Source organism: Liolophura sinensis, chromosome 13, assembly GCF_032854445.1.
Source record: "Liolophura sinensis isolate JHLJ2023 chromosome 13, CUHK_Ljap_v2, whole genome shotgun sequence".
Classification (NCBI taxonomy): Eukaryota; Metazoa; Mollusca; class Polyplacophora; order Chitonida; family Chitonidae; genus Liolophura; species Liolophura sinensis.
Window position 1 is genome coordinate 20,550,244 of NC_088307.1, and position 17,423 is coordinate 20,567,666.

The following is a 17,423-nucleotide window of genomic DNA, read 5'->3' on the forward strand; positions in this document are numbered from 1 at the left end:
ACTTCAAAACTGCCCCTCGTGTGTACTAGCGATATAAAGACAAATGTCATCTTCACAAGGCGACTCTTTTTGCTTATAAGGAGCTAATTTCTGGAAATTTTATTAATTCGCCGTAGTGACATATCTGTAAGCTTCACTTCTTTGTAGCTGGCAAGGTCCAAACAGGTGCCTGGTACCGGCGCTATGCTTTAATGTAAAGCCACATGAATACCATAGCAGTATAGCTGGAATTTAAACATAGCTAATTAATAACTGACAGAGGTCCTGTTTCACCATTAAAGGTTATCTTGTAGACATATTTACACAACCTCAAGTGTAAAGGCTGTAGAATTCCCTGTGACGAATCATTCGGCGCATAACCTGGACGACAAAAGAGTTACCTTAGTTAAACTCTTCGTCCACAGAAGTTACTTCTAAAAACAGATCATTTCTTCTCCTGGTCCACAGTCTAGAAAGTACGAACCATGGGGACAAGACTTGCTGTCGGATTTGTCTGCAGTGTGTTTCTGGTTCTTATACACAATGGTTTAGTCTGGGGTCAAACCGACTTGACTATGACCGCAGAGTCGAAAGGCGCAGCTGTGGTCGACGCTGTCGTTGATCTTATCCACCACGCCTGCATCTTTGATGATGACAACTTTTTCTTGCGACGTCTGGCTTTTGTCGAGAGCAGAGACGGCAACAATGGCAACACCTACCGACACGGTTACGACGGCGGGATTTGGCAGGTAAACATATGCTAACCTCCATTACACTAAAAAATAATTATGTTAATTTTATGTTTGAGTGATGTTAGACTCTATTCCGTTATTGTTAATAACAAAATACTGTCCAACATAATGTCCTGTTAGTCAAATATATTCTTATGTTAAGTTGATATAATATGTGTGGTGTATTCAATGGGGAAGGGGGGGATCTCCGTGGTTCAGTTGCTTAGCCCGCTTGCGCAGCGCAATGACCCAGAAGCCTCTAACCAATGCTGTCACTGTGAGTTCAAGTCCAGCTCATGCTGGCTTCCTCTCTGGCTGTAAGTGGGACGGTCTGGCTGCAACCTGCACATGGTCATGGGTTTCCTTCGGGCTGTGCCCTGTTTCCTCCTACCATAATGCTGGCCAGCGTCGAATAAGTGAATTATTCTTGAGTACGGCATAAAACACCAATCAAATAAATAAATAAACGTATTTAACAGAATAATCATGCTGTAATGATGAAGTACAATTTATCATCATTCAAACAACAGATTTTCTTTGATGCTATATGTGGGCTGGGCATGGCCCAGTGAGTAACGTGCAGGACTAAAAACAAAAAGCTTAAGACAGGTATATTGTAGATTTGTGAGTACCAGAACGTCATTAAAAAAACAAGCCAGTAAACATTTGACACTTTTGATTAGGAGGTTGGTGGGGGGAGATTACCGAGGCGAAAAAGTTGCATTTAGACAATGGAAACTATCATAATTCGAAATAAATGCCGAGTTTTTATTTATTATTTTTTTGAACAAGGACCAGAATTAAGACATTTTAGTGCAATGTTAATCATTAAAATCCTGATTTCTTTCAACACAATTCACTTCAACTCGGGGTTTTCCGGACACGAAGCAATGCATTTATCAATGCTTAATATGTACAATATGTACGCAGCCATCCAGTTAATGTGCTAAAACTCTTTTTCTTCTTCCAATCACATAGGCCTATTCATCATAGCGCATGCACAGTTTACCACGCTTGCTTTAAAACATCACTGACAAATTTGCTACACGTGTTCTGAGGCGTATGGTACCGCTGAAGTTCTAGCAGTCAATGTGACCAGCAGTGAATAAGGCAGCGAGTTAATTAAATTCGTCTTTGTGATGGACTAAGGTTGGAAACGCTGGTCGGCCTAAAACTCACCCTGTCTACGCTGAATGGACTCAAAAATAAATTATCCCACAGACGTTGACACACCACATATCCTTTACTGTAGCCCCTAAAGACTCCAACTCCTTTCCCTATACTGGCCTAGCGTCGTTTGAGCCTCGACGCTTTCAGTGTTAATTTCGTACTCCACGAAGGTCCAGATCGATTGTCTTTGTTATCGAACAAGTCCCGATAAGTAAAACACACCAAGCTAAAGACCTACTCCCCGCACCCACCGCACCGTCACGATACGTCCCTACTCGATTTAGAATAGATTTATAATAACCATGGCTTCCACGGTATATGTTACCCGGCATCCGTTTCTGGGGAGATATAGAGAACAACGAAATGTATTTGGTGTGAAGATCACGTAAACAGCGCCATGTTTAATTGATGAACAAGGTCATTGCCTCATATTACAATATCAGCCAACATGGGCCTATACACTACGGTATAATCTCTTATGCCACATGACTTACAAACAATGCAATGTCTCAGTAGTTCTTGCATGGTTATTGTTTTCTCCTACCAAACCTTTCCTATTTCAATAACAAGCAAAATGAACGTATTAACTCAAAAATGTGACAGTGCTGAGAACACAGGACAACAGTAGAATCTGCCTACACATATATGTAACATATCTTTCATTAAAACACCATAACATGAAATCAATTTATACACACAACGAAGATTTGTTTTCTCGACTAACCCCGCCACTGTGTGTAAATCAGAACTCATACTTATGACTGTAACATTAGCCCCCAATACTGAATGTACACTATTAATGTTTCGTACGTGCTGTATGTGTAACCCATATCTTAACCTACTGACTACTTCACTGTAACACAAAACATGTACACAATGACAATAGTTATCCTCATCATGTCTTGCACAATAATACAGATCTACGTGTACATTTACTGTCACTATCACAACATAAGCAGTTTCAATTTGCCTGAGCACATCTTGCAATCAAATACTCTATAGCGGTCACTTTGTATCATTGAAAACAGTTCAGGACATTTCTGAGATATGATTTAACCTCTTAGAATGTTGTAACGGTCTAAAGATAGCATTCTTCCAGTTCGCCTAAATAACCACTAAATTACAGCATCAATCCACAACAACACTCTCAAAGATACCCAGTGTGCTTTATCTTTACACAGCATTCCAATGTCTATCAACATATTTACTCAAACATGTGGGATTAAATCGCATGACAAACTTCAGACGGTCACGAAAAATAGGTCATCAATGAATCGGAAATTACTTCGACTCAGCCAGGCATATAAATTGGCGAAATAAGTAATTATGCTACCATTTATATCGCATTACACACGTTTAAGAACATGATTTTGAATTGTGAAAACACACAATTACATTACATATTACCTGGGGAGATATAAAGAACAACGAAATGAATTTGGTGCGAAGATCATCACGCGAAACAGCGCCATTTTTAATCAGGGAACAAGGTCATTGCGTCATATGAGAAGAGTTGTCGCCTCTAACTGTCTACTGTCAAAGTGCAATAAATGACCTACATAGCGTTATAGCTTGTCTAAAGCTATCAAAAACTTTATGGTACCCCCTGTAAACATGCGCTGCTATATTCCATATATATACTCCTCGCGATTGTCGCCATCTTCCCAATGCTCCACTATGAAGCAGGACATGCGGGTAGCTGCTCAACATGGCGGCAGTCGACGAGGAGGGTATACCGTGGAAGCCTTCATGGCCGTAATAAATCTATTCTAATTCGAGTATGGAGGCGACACTTGTTCGAAAACGAAGCCAATCGGCCTGGACCTTCGTCGGGGAAGAAAATTAACACTGTTAGTTTTAGCGTTGAGACTCCCATGACGTTAGGCCAGTTTAAGAAAAGGAGTTGGAGTCTTTCGGGGCTACCTTTACTGATGAAATCCAACACATGCAATCATCGCGTATTTTTACCATAAAAGACAAATTTCAGTCTCGTTTGTAAAGCTTAGGGTATAGGACATGACATGGTATGGTGTAAGCACGGGTGGTCCACTTACTTGACGCAATGACTTGTGGTATAGGACTACAAGGTACTGAAAGCCACTGTTTCTTGTTTGCTCTGAACAGGTGGACAACGACAAGTTCCGTCAGACACAGACGTCGTCTTACGCTAGTATATATTACTCCAAGATTCTGTCAAGTAACCTGCATATTGATTGGCCCAGCGTAACCTGGGCTGACCTCCGGAAACCTTTATACTCTGCCATTGCCGCTCGTCTCTACATAGAGGTCATAAACCAAAGACAGCCTATTCCAAGGGAGATAAGTATGCAGGCTCAAATTTGGCATCAGGATTATCACAACTCTAATCCAGCTCCAACCTCCAACTTCACTGCCACTGCGGATCTTCTCACACAGAGTAAGTGCGACAGTTATCTCAGTAAATAAATAATGCCCGGGTGATATGCGCCAATAATCTTATTGCCGCCTGTGTATTTTTTACTTACTGAATCAACTACATGTAACTTAATATTCCAAAGACTAAGTAGCCTGGACGCATAAATACATTATGTGGGTTGGGGGTGGTAAAAATGCGTGATGTGGGTTGGGGGCATAAATATGTCATGTTGGATAGGAATGGAATAAATACGTCAGGTAGTTTGGGAGTGGCATAAATACAGATATGACATGTGGGCTTAAGTGCATAAATACGGCATGTTGGTTGGGGGTGTAATAAATACTTCACATGGGGTGGGATGACATAAACATGTCATGAGGGGTGAGGTGGCATAAATACGTCATGTGGGGTGGGTAGCATAAATACGCCATGTGTGTGCGGGGTGGCATAAATACATCATGTGGGGTGGGGTAACATAGTACGTCATGTGCATGGGCATAAATACATTATGTGGCTTGGGGAGGGGGGGTTGAATACGCCATGTGGGGGGGGGTAGCATAAATACGTCATGTGGGGTGTGGGAGCATAAATTAATACATCATGTTGGGTGGGTGGCATAAATTAATACATCATGTTGGGTGGGGGTACACTTGAGACAGAGGTTGTAGTAATTAGCATACAGTCCATTTAATTGTGGTTTTTCACATCAACAAACCTAAAGCATACTCCTTTCAACGCATGCGGAGTTCTCCACTTCCGCTTTACATCGTTGATATCACCAGCAAAATTTGAGCATAATTCTGACGCCGGGGTCACTGAGGTCCCGGTGACATGCGGGACGTGATGTCAGAAAACTGAACTCCGTCTCAACATTTGTTTCTAATAATTATTTATACACATATTTAAGTATGCACAAAAAACATGATGCTAACCAACACTTGAAACGATTTTATTGCTGAATGCATATTCATTGAAGGATACAAATTTTGAGCCCTAAACATAGACCTACGTACGTGGCACAGATCCCAAAGGTCAGGCTTGTTTTGTTGGTGGCAGTGATATAAAGCGAGCGCAGACAGCGGCGCATGTGGTGTTAGCAGTATTTGAGGCTAAACATGTATACAATGCATGTAAATGATGTTGACACATGTTCTGGTCTAACACAGGCTGCAGCGGAGATAAACCACTTGACGCCGTGTTTATTCTGGACTGTTCAGGAAGTGTCGGTGCCAGGGATTTTGAAAAAGCGAAGCAGTTCGTCATCAAATGGATACAAGCCTTTCACATCGGACCGGCCGCCACACAGTTAGCCGTCCTTTCATACAGTAGAGGAGTACACGTGGAATTCGATCTGAACACATATCATACCAGCTCCGAACTCATCAGTCATGTAAATCGCACTCAGTTTATGGGAGGAGGAACGAACACCGCAGCTGCCATCAGTGTCGCTGTAGACAGATCCCTTTCGACACAATTTGGCGCGCGTAATAATGTAGCGCGCGCTATAATTCTGGTAACAGACGGCCAGTCAAATGATCATGCGGCTACAGTACGCGAAGCTGCGCGCGCACGCAGTATGCAAATTACCTTGTTTGCCGTAGGCGTGGGAAGTGGTATTGACAAACGCGAACTGAATGATGTCGCCACAGACCCTGACTGCACCCATGTGTTCCTGGTTCAAGACTTCTCCAAGATCGAATTCTTGAAGCAACAAATGCAAGAAGCAACGTGTAAAAGTAGGTATCGTGTTGACTGAAGATATTACGATATACAATTTTATTTATTTATTTTTTAAGATAATGCTCAGCGGTCATGGGGTTGATTCCACAAAGCCGTTTCGGACTTCAGTTAAAATTTCAATTCTCTTTATGGTGCTTAGTTTTTGGTACTGAAAGTTTAAATTTGGGCACGTTTGTCTTAAGACACCATTTATGAGGTGGACAAAATATAAATTTCTAAAGCCTAAAAATAGCTTGTATTTCAAATTTTGACTTAAGTCGGAATTGACCTTGTGTAATAAGCCTCTGTTCCTTGCTCTAACGCCGAGCGCCAAGCGAGGCAACAACCAGTATCACTTTTGAAGTCTTTGGTATGACCTGACCCGGTTTTTTTTCCGTCATATGACGACGAGAAATCATAATATTAGATTGGAATTCCAGGTGTTAACTATTAGGCCGCCGAAGTGGTCTGGGTTGAAATAAGAATAATGCAGCGCATCTTTTCTTTTTTTTTTTTTTTTTGGCAATTAAAGTGTGAAAGGGCGTTTTAAGTTGCGCACCCAAAGCAGCCTTTAGATATTGCTCATTGAACAAGGTTGACGAGTCCTCCCGTCTGTTTCGTTTAACGCGTAGCGTATATTCAGCAGTCCGTAAAAATAGTCGTATTGGTCGTATTTAATACCAAAATTACCTTGCGGTAGTGACACATAACATCATGGCCAAGCGTTAATTGGACTTCTGTATTATTCTGTAAGAAAAATGCGGTAAGGGCATTTTCTCTAATCCATAAGCTTTGTTTCGACTCGAAGAACTCATTGCCGTCATTATTGTAAAAAAAAGCAATGACTACTAAAAAAAGTACTGGTACTTGTCGCTGCCACACTTGTCGCTCAAGATTAAGATGTTAGAGCAAGGAAACAGGAGAGAGAAATCATGACTGGTGTGTTCGGCTTAATATTTCAGCACGGACACTCGCCGCTGAACAAAGAAGTCACAATATATGTACACACACTTAATGAGTCCTTCTCTTCATATATTCGCCACGGTACAGCTGAGATATTGACCATGTGGCGTTAAGCCATAATCATTCATTCTTCATATGAAAATTGTTAAAACACAAGCATATAAACTAAACAGAGAGTCTGTATGATGCTAGAACGCACACACCCATACACGCATGCATATGCAGTTTCATGCGTGGTACCTCTTTTCCTTGCCCAGCTAAAATCCACGTCGCTGTAACGCCCGGCAAAAACCACACTAACGGTACTAACGAAGAAGTGAGATGTCCGCCAACATGTACTGTGGCGATCACAGAGGGAAACACCACCGGCAACGGCAGTGAGACAGCATTTGTGGTGAGTGAATATTAATACGAAAACCGAAAATTTTTTCACCGATGTCACCGGACAAGAGCAAAGGCAGACCTGTTAGTTTTGGGCTTGTTATCAATGCTATATAATGCATGTCTGTCAGATAAGTACACTTTCATGATGTCAGTTCTTGCATGACCGGTTATAAATTCAAACGTAAGTACACCCTCTCAAGGATTAGGTTGTAGACACCCACTCCTTTGTGTGTAAAGCACCTTGAATACACAACACGGCACAAGAAATTATTATCAGTACGAACTGCATTAGGAGCAAGTATTCTGTGTAAGGTGCATGTTAAGAAAGCTGCGTAAAAAGTGAGCAAAATGGAAAAATGCACTCAAGCAGATGTATAAAAGACAGAAAACCAGACCAGTGGCCACAGTGTTAATATTTGGCAAATGTCGGTTGGAGTTTTTCTTCCAATTGTTCAGGTATATACTTAATATAACATGGGGGCCTCATTGGTCCAGCTCTTCCTGGCTTCCTCCTCGGTCGTACGTTGGAAGGTTTGCCTCCAGCCTGCTGATGGTCGTGGGTTACTCCGGGCTCTGCACACTTTCTTCTCACCATAATGTTGGCCTCTGTGCCATAAGTAAAATATTTCAAAGTACGGCGTAAAATACTAATGAAATAGATAAGTAAATAAATAAATAAAGTAGTAACTTATACGCCCATCTGAACAATGGCAGAATTTGGTAAAAATATATAGTGATGTGAGTTTATTTTATTTATTTATTTATTTATTTATTTATTTGGCTGTTGTTTTACGCCGTACTCAGGAATATATGGTGGTAGGAAACCAGACAGAGTCCGGGCGAAACCCACGGCCATCCGTAGGTTGTTAGCAGACCTTCCCACTTACGGCCGGAGAGGAAGTCGGCATGATGTGGACTTGAACTCAAAGCGACCTCACTGATGAGAGGCTCCGGTGTCATTACGCTGCCCTAGCGCGCTTACCAACTGACCCACGTCACTGGCCTAGAATTACTCATAATGTTGTGTGTTGTCAGTTGAGAGTTAACATGTGACAACATGAAAAGTGATAAAGTCTCAGCATCGGTGTCGATTTGGTAGATGAAATGTGAGATATCTAAGACATCTAGTTATATATTGCATATTTACATCAACACTAGTGCCTCTAAAATAGATATTTAGTCTGTTCTCCTCCTTGTCAGTGTCATCACTCTGTGTTTTATATATATCAAGTCATTGTCTGCCTCCATGGAATGTGTGATATGGTATTATTTATAAAAACCAATTTCCCCACCCCCATTCACTAGTTTTATGCCCGGACTGATCACATTTATAAAAAAAATTTATAATCATTGTCTTTGGACACTAGATTACTCAATTTTAACACCAATTTCAGACATGGGTCAACTGCAGCTCTGCCATCGTGTACGGCGCCTACAATAACCCTAATCCAGGTGTGGCTTACTACGAGATCAAGTCCGTGGCGACCCTCGACAAGCCCTCGGTGATCTACCTTGACAATGACGGAAGAACACTGTATATCACTATAGAAGGCCATTCGTACAGCTTTGGAGTTAACAATTCCAAAATCTGCGAGTCAGTATCGAAAGTTATGCCAAGAGACGAAATCCATGTTGACAGAAGTAAGTTACATAATTATAACTTTTTACTCATAAATATAATTGTATATTATTTCATTGATCTGGCAATAGTGCTTAACGTCAACCTCAAATATAATTGAGTTCTCTTGTAGCTGTAGAAACCCGAGAATATACGTGAAACCTACGGTCTTGAGTTTTGGAACATGACTGATAAATTTGCTTGCGTAAAGACGCATATGATAAGAGTGTTTATTTTTACTTTCTAAAACTCGCTTTGAAATCCGAGCTTCCATTGTCACACGACCGTTCAAATCCCGCTTTCTAGTGTCACGTAAACGTTGGACTGCGAGCTTCCAGTGTTACACGACCGTTTAAATCCACTTTTCCAGAGTAACGCAAACGTTGAATCCCGGGCTTCCAGTTTTACATAGATGGTGATATGCGGGCTCCATGTGTTTAACAAACGCTGAAATTTGCGCTTCCAGTCTTACGCACTCGTTGAAATTTCGGGTTTTCAGTATTACGCATACGCACACGTTGAATTTAGGGCTTAAGTAAACGTTAAACGTGGGGAATTAGTCTACTTAGCTTGTTTTAGTGTAGGAGTGACACTACAGCAAAAGCCCCATAATACCCAGTAAATGTTTCTTGCCTAACCTAGGCAACAAACATACATTTAAAAACAATTAACTGGGAATTATAAATCTGAAGTTCGAATCAAGGATAGGTCGGATCGACTGTGGCTGTATATCCGAATGTAGACTATGTCAAGTATAAGAAATGCCATGTTAAAAGTGAAACATTCGCCTTTACAATGCGCAAAACGCCATTCAGTCATTGAGAAAATATGTAAGTAATATGACGGGAAGTGCTAAGCTGTACAGTTTTTATGTTTAGTTCCCAAGTGTTACCTATCCACCACGTTGAAAATCTGTCCACCGCGCGAGAAAACCCTTCTACTGTTTTTCTAAGGTTAACAGTTGAATTTATCAAATTTGTGTAAAATGTTTTTGTTTCTGCGTAACTTTCCTTTCGCATCTGCTTCAAATTCTGACATTCATAATGGTAAGATTCAAGAGAAAGCCCCCTGAATAATTGTAAATGAGCAGAAAATGTTTTTAAAAAGCTAATGGCAAAGGCCACCATAATAGAGAGTAAAACCAGAGCAGTAACGACAGTGTGATATGTTTGAATTGGCAGATTGATAATGTGTAAAAATACGCTCTGTTGTTAATTTACCACAGACAGGGTGGTATTATTGTTTCTAACTATTCGTGTAAATTTTTAAACAGTAGTAAATTACACGCCCTCCATGGTGATCAAATTCCGCTCTTTTCAAAGATCCTCTTACTCAAGCAACTCTCGTTTGTTTTACAGAGCCTGAGGTAGTTTGCATCGACAAAGGGATCGAAAGGGAATGTACTCCTGCTGATCTAATCGATTTCAAGTTAGGACTGTGTACAGGTAAACGCTGTTTTATCACGCCTGGTAATTGTGTACCAATCTTATCATTTTCGGTATCAAATCAGAATTTTTTCATACTGCTCCTTCCATCCAGCGTTCATATTCTTTCCATAAATCTTTTGGAATTTGGGAAATTAATATTCTTCCCCTCATCAGTATTTTGTCACATCCAACTTTATTATATCTCTCCTCAGCTGCATTCCGTGTCAAATCCGCCAATCATGGACAGTTCCTAATGTCACATCTTACTGTCACGTATTGCTCTTCGTCGTTATTGTGTCAAATCCATTCATGCACTTCTCTAGAGCAGTATGCTATATCTATCAAAAACTTGTAATCTGTATAATGTGTCAAGTTTATTCATATATCACTTCTCAAGAGCACCATGTGTCAAATATCTCACTCATATATCACGTCACACCAATACCATATACCGCATTCTTCATTCACATTATCACGTCACACAACTACCATTTGTCGAATTCTTCATTCACATTATCACGTCACACAACTATCATGTGTCAAATCTCTTAATCACATATCACACCAGTACCCTATACCTAATTCTTCATTATTACATCACATCGGTACTATGTATCGAATTCTTCATTCACATTATCACGTCACACAACTATCATGTGTCGAATTCTTCATTCACATTATCACGTCACACAACTATCATGTGTCAAATCTCTTACTCACATATCACACCAGTACCCTATACCTAATTCTTCATTATTACATCACATAGGTACTATGTATCGAATTCTTCATTCACATTATCACGTCACACTATTACCATGTATTGAATTCTTCATTCACATTGTCACGTCACAACACTACCATGTGTCGAATTCTTTATTCACATTATCACGTCACACCACTACCACGTGCCGAATTCTTCATTCACATTATCGCGTCAGACCAGTACCACGTGTCGAATTCTTTATTCACATTATCACGTCACACCACTACCACGTGCCGAATTCTTCATTCACATTATCACGTCACACCACTAAAATGTGTCGATTTCTTCATTCACATTGTCACGTTACGCCACTACCATGTGTCAAATTCTTCATCTATATTATCACGTCATGCCATTGCCACGTACCGAATTCTTCATTCACATTATCGCGTCACACCTTACCATGTGTCAAACTCTTCATCTATATTATCACGTCATACCACTACCATGTGCCGAACTCTTCATTCACATTATCACGTCACATCAGTACTGTATATCGAATCCTTCATTTACATTATCACGTCACACCACTACCATGCGTCGAATTCTTCATTCACATTATCACGTCACACCACTACCATGTGCCGAAGTTTTCATTCACATTATCACGTGACACCACTACCATGTGTCGAATTCTTCATTCACATTGTCACGTCACACCACTACCATGTGCCAAATTCTTCATTCACATTATCACGTCACATCAGTACTGTATATCGAATTCTTCATTCACATTATCACGTCACACCAGTACCATGAGTCGAATGCTTCACTCACATTATCACGTCACTTCTTCTTGTTGCAGGATGGATAATTGTTAAGTGCGACGTTAAGTGCGACGTTAAACCCTAAGCACTCACTCACTCCTACACAGGAAATTAACCTGTTAGATTCATCATGTTCTCTTATTGTTTGTAGTGTCTTGGGAATTCCCAAACCCTTGTACGAGAGAGCACCTTCTTGACCGCCAGCTGAAGTTCCCACATCCCCACCATCTCGACAGGTATCTCATGTGTGACTTCGCCGGTAACGTTTACATCGTCCAGTGTCCCGAGGGTCAGGTGTACAACCACGTGACACAGACGTGTGGGCTTGGACACGGGACCCCCGGGAGCATCAACGGTACAAGAATCCCCTTGGGATCAGACCTGACCAACCCCTGCACAGTGGAAGCCATACTGGCAGGGCACATGCTCTTTGCCGACGTGTACGACAACACGAAATTCATCACCTGCGACGTCTGGGGAAACGCTTGGCTTAGCGATTGCCCGCGCGGCTTTATCTGGGACCCCAGGGACATGCGTTGTGTGGTGGAGAGCTCAATCGAACATGTCCAAGGTCCAGGGCCCTTAGAACCCAACGTGCCCAACCCTTGTACCAAAGAGCATATCGCTGCCAGATTATTCTTCTTTCATTATCCCTACGCCAAGGACCGGTACATTCAGTGTGACGTTTGGGGCGATGCGTATGTCATGTTGTGTTTCGCTGGAGGTCACTGGAATGACCTTGCTAATTCTTGCACTTCAGGAAACATGGGATGAACAGAACACGATGTAATCGTCATCCATCAGTTTGAAAGTTTGTTTGAGATGACCATATGTACGTGTCTAACAATTCCGATGTAACACTGTTGTTCACCATTAATAAACGGTACTTTTTAATGGATTGCAGATTGTTTTTTTCTGTTAATCTTAAGGCTGATTGGGTGTTCCCATATGTCTTTTTTATGCATTTGGTGTTTTACGCCGTATTCAAAAATATTTCACTTTTACGATGGTGACCATGGTGGGAGGGAACCGTGCACAGCCCGGGGAAAGCTACGTTTTTCCGCAGGATGCTGTCAGACCTTCCCACTTACGACCGGAGAGTAAGCCAGCATGAGCTGGACGAACACACAACGATCTCATTGGTGAAAGGATGATGAGCAATTGTTCTGTGCTAGTACGCTAACCACTAGCGTTTCCCCCGGACTCTGCCCGGTTTCCTGCCATCATAATGCTGCCCGCGGTCGAAAAAGTAAAATATTCTTGAGTACGGCGTAAAACACCACTCAAATAAATAAATAAATAAATAATTGTGTGGTATTATCTTGTAAGATAATAACATAAACTTGAACATGCAAAATTTTTTCAGTTAACTTACTAACCAAGGCTATGAAACGAAACAAGCCTTGTTTATCTCTCTAGGGCATCTTACCTACATTTTTGGAAATTTGCTAACAATTTCAGTGTCAAACTAATCATACAAACATCACTTCTTACGTCAGTTACAAATTTCTTTAGCTTTTCTTAAACATGGGTGGGGTGACCCACGTAGGCATATGGGGACTGTCTTACATGACAATTTATATATCCATATGGCAAATATCAAGAGATACGCACATTTTATCCATCTTACTGTCTAATAAGACAATTACATGAATCTTAATTATGGATAGTTTTATATGTGTGTAATGTATATTCACTATTCCACGAGGATTTTATCAATCTTTTTATTGTTGTTCCATGTTTATTATAAAGCACGATTTGGTTAACACCAAATTTGGGGATACCTGACATCAGATCTTTAAAGGGGAGGAAAATATAAAAATGCCAAAATAAGATGAAAGATCGTGAGAGCATATTTGCAAATATGGTCTTTAACATATATTTTTTTCAGGTTTGTCTTTCAGCAGGAAAGGGTATTTCAAAATATTTTTGCTTGATGGATATTTGGGGCCTCTTCTTGATATTTAACATCTTCGCTTAACAATGTTCGATATAAGGATGTGATGTATGTCTAATAAATTTATTTGAATGTAAATTTGTTGTTTATATCCATATGCATTTAATCTGAATTATGATAATATTTACGAATATATCAACAGTATAAATATGATCAAATCTAGGTTGAACACATTTAGTAGCTAAAACGACCAATACTTATTAAATATGTGTTTTTTTCAGGTGTCATTTTTTCTTGAAAGACAAATAGAAAAAATATTGAAAGTCACATTTGCACAGCTTTTTGCACCCTTTCATCTCAATCTTGTCATTTTCATGCTTTCTCCACCTTTTAGATGTCCAGAAAACTGATGAATGAAGCCAGAGTTGGGAACATATCAATTCAACAGACATGATTTTCTTCACACCATGCACCTGATTAATATGGATGTTCCGGTTGGCACATTTTAGCTACATGATACAAAATGGTCGCATTTCCAGTGATTTGGCCAGGCCATAATTTAAAAAAGTGTTTGTTGCGGGTAGAGTGACCCATTCGCTAAATTCGGGGGGACTCGATTTTATTTCAGGACATGTGAGAACTTCTTTCTTCGGGAGGCATATATTGTCGAACAAAAGCCACTGGACTACTTCGATTTACCGCAATTAAGTTCACCCTTACAGGTTTCTCCTCGTAGGAGTCAGAAGGAACTTCGTTTCATCCACTATATTAAAGCACATTCATCTTCACATCATGAATGTAGGTTCTAAAAATCTAACAATGGCATCGTTTAAAACTTAATGTTTCACAGATGATAGTTACAGATTCGTTGGACCTACTGTTTAATACCACACGTCACTGCATGCGACTCGGTAGGTCAGTGCATCGTCAGATCAGTTTACCTTTATCCGCGCGGCTCATACCTTAGATTCCTGCAACTGCATTGCGCAACAACCAGACCCTTTTGAAACCCATGGGTTCTAGTTTCACAAGGAAATAAATGTCATAAAATATCACATTTACATTTTTCTAGTAAATGTTCTTCCAAACAGGCTAACAGCTTTTCTCCAGTTCGGTACACACGTGACCTAATTCAGCTTAACTCGTATATTGGGCCGTGTCCGAACAACTCAACCGGAATTGTACTAGTCATTTCGTTTATGCTGATTGGACTGCAAATATAAGCGTCATGTCCGACATTCATATACCATTCGTAGTCCGTAAAGGGCGTTCCAGGTCGATTATCGCAAGATCCATTTCCAAAACAACGTTTAACACTAGCTCCCAAAGACAAAGGTATGTAAGAAATTATACAAATACGAAATAAAGCCGGTAACACACAAGAGAGAAGCGGTCATCAGTTTTCAATGATGCCGGGCAGACAGTGGATATTCCAGGCATGAATTCCATATCAAAGTTCAAATTCGTCACCCATGAATAAGTTCCAGGTCAAATAACAATTAAACATATCGCATTTGATATGACTTTGTTAATACAAATATTAACAAAGTCATATCGCTATCAGTGACTCGGACTAACTCCGTACAACCAGCTGAGTTACGTCTTAAACTCGGTATAGGCTTATACACGGGAGCTTATGACCCAACCCAACTAAACACTACTTTTGCAAAAGTTTGTTTGTGACCGGCGTAAGATCAAATCAAATACCGGTAAATAAATGAATATATGCTCTCTCAAATTAGGCCGGGAGAAGCATAATAAATACTTTCCACGTATATAATATATTAATGAAGACAAAAGGTCATTTTGATAACACACCTCTCAGCGAGACGCACCTATTTTTGGCATTTGGATTTTTGGATTGCTATACAGCGTTGGGAGATGACGAACATCCGCATTCCGGATCATACTGGTGAACTTATAAAAAGACCTCAAGATGTCCGTGTGGAGACATACCGATTTAGACTAAAGTACTTCGTAACAACCATGACATGTGAGCAACTAAGTTTGACCCCGACTATTTAGTGTCTAGACACATTTAGAAGCCTTAATATATTGCCTTTATAACGTACGACGTTGAAATGTGTTTTTGATCCCTCTACTCACATAGCCAAGCTTTCTGTCTTCAACGATATGCATGGTATAGAATGCAAATACCTGCGGGAAAAATCTTTCATCCACCCATGGCCGCCATAAGTGATTCTGATATTCAGTGTGCCCGCCCGAAAAAGATTCTGTTAATATCAGAAACAATTGGTTCAATTTGAAATTTAGATGTATTTTTCATAATTAAAAACTGTCGTGTCTGTTACCAGATTGTATCTAAGAGGTATCTTGTCACCCATCCCTTCCGCTTTTCGGCCTAAACGTCATACTATACATATATAATGTTCAATACCTAACTCACTTCATCAAAAAGAAATAAAGCAAGGAGTGTACGGGTATTATCTTCGCTGGGAAACGTTGTATGAGAGGTAGACATGTACGTGACAGATTTATCCTGTCAAGGGCCTTATTTGATTTCATAAAGACATTTCCACCACGGAGACAACGTTTCCATTGCGGAGAAAACTTTTGAACGTGGAGACAACTTTGTGCGTCAGTGACAACTTTCGTAACGCTGAGACAACGTTTACCTCGCTGCGACAACGTTTACCTGGCTGAGAAAACTTAAATAGTCCACCGTAGAGACAACGTTTGCACAGCAGAGAAATCTTATAAGAAGCGCAGGAACAACGGTTGTACGATGGAGAAACTTTTAACTTTTCAAGCCGAGAAAACTTTAGTAAGGCAGAGACGACATTTTCCACGCCGAGAAAACTTAAGTAACTCGGAGAAGACATTAGCTCCACCGAGAAAACTTTAGTAAGGCGGAGACGACATTTGTCCCACCGAGAAAACTTTACAACGCGGAGACGACATTTCCTCACCTGACAAAACTTTAGCAACGCAAATACTGCACCGCGGAGAAAATCTTTAATTCAGCGGAGACTACTTTTGCTTTGCAGAGAAAAACTTTGCAGTTTTGTGGGTGGAGCACCCTGAACACAGTGGGTAAACCGCCGACAAATGACACCTGAAGCGTACACGGCCCAGTTTGACAAAGCGCTTTTTTCTATCGTACGTGTGTCGTGCAATATTGGTACGTCGCTATTACCGTACCACTGTCCTCTATGTGCGATTATCCTACATAACACGTTTTATTGCACGCGTGTCGTGCGATATTTGTATTACCATACGATTGTCCTATATGTGCGACAAGTGGTCTCCAACGAACATGACAACAGGGTTGGATTGTTACCAGGGCAATTTAGAGCCGGGGAGAACCAAAAATGCTTACTTCAAAACTGCCCCTCGTGTGTACTAGCGATATAAAGACAAATGTCATCTTCACAAGGCGACTCTTTTTGCTTATAAGGAACTAATTTCTGGAAATTTTATTAATTCGCCGTAGTGACATATCTGTAGGCTTCACTTCTTTGTAGCTCGCAAGATCCAAACAGGTGCCTGGTACCGGCGCTATGCTTTAATGTAAAGCCACATGAATACCATAGCAGTATAGCTGGAATTAAAACATAGCTAATTAATAACTGACAGAGGTCCTGTT

At 40.6% G+C, this 17,423-nt stretch overlaps 1 protein-coding gene across 1 annotated transcript; it reads left to right on the top strand.

The window, feature by feature from the left end:
* The first annotated feature begins 464 nt into the window (after window positions 1-464).
* On the top strand, window positions 465-12,725 carry LOC135480968 (uncharacterized). Its single transcript, XM_064760899.1, has 7 exons — window positions 465-728; window positions 4,005-4,296; window positions 5,442-6,011; window positions 7,215-7,351; window positions 8,736-8,982; window positions 10,318-10,404; window positions 12,071-12,725. The coding sequence occupies exons 1-7, from the start codon at window positions 465-467 to the stop codon at window positions 12,691-12,693; spliced, it is 2,220 nt and encodes a 739-aa protein (XP_064616969.1). The 3' UTR covers window positions 12,694-12,725.
* Window positions 12,726-17,423: the final 4,698 nt, after the last annotated feature.

Excerpts from the sequence above, each read along its gene's own strand:
- LOC135480968 (XM_064760899.1), top strand. The coding sequence starts at position 465 with ATGGGGACAAGACTTGCTGTCGGATTTGTCTGCAGTGTGTTTCTGGTT. Across the intron at positions 729-4,004 it reads ACGACGGCGGGATTTGGCAG|GTGGACAACGACAAGTTCCG; the intron begins GTAAACATATGC and ends TGCTCTGAACAG. Across the intron at positions 4,297-5,441 it reads TGCGGATCTTCTCACACAGA|GCTGCAGCGGAGATAAACCA; the intron begins GTAAGTGCGACA and ends GGTCTAACACAG.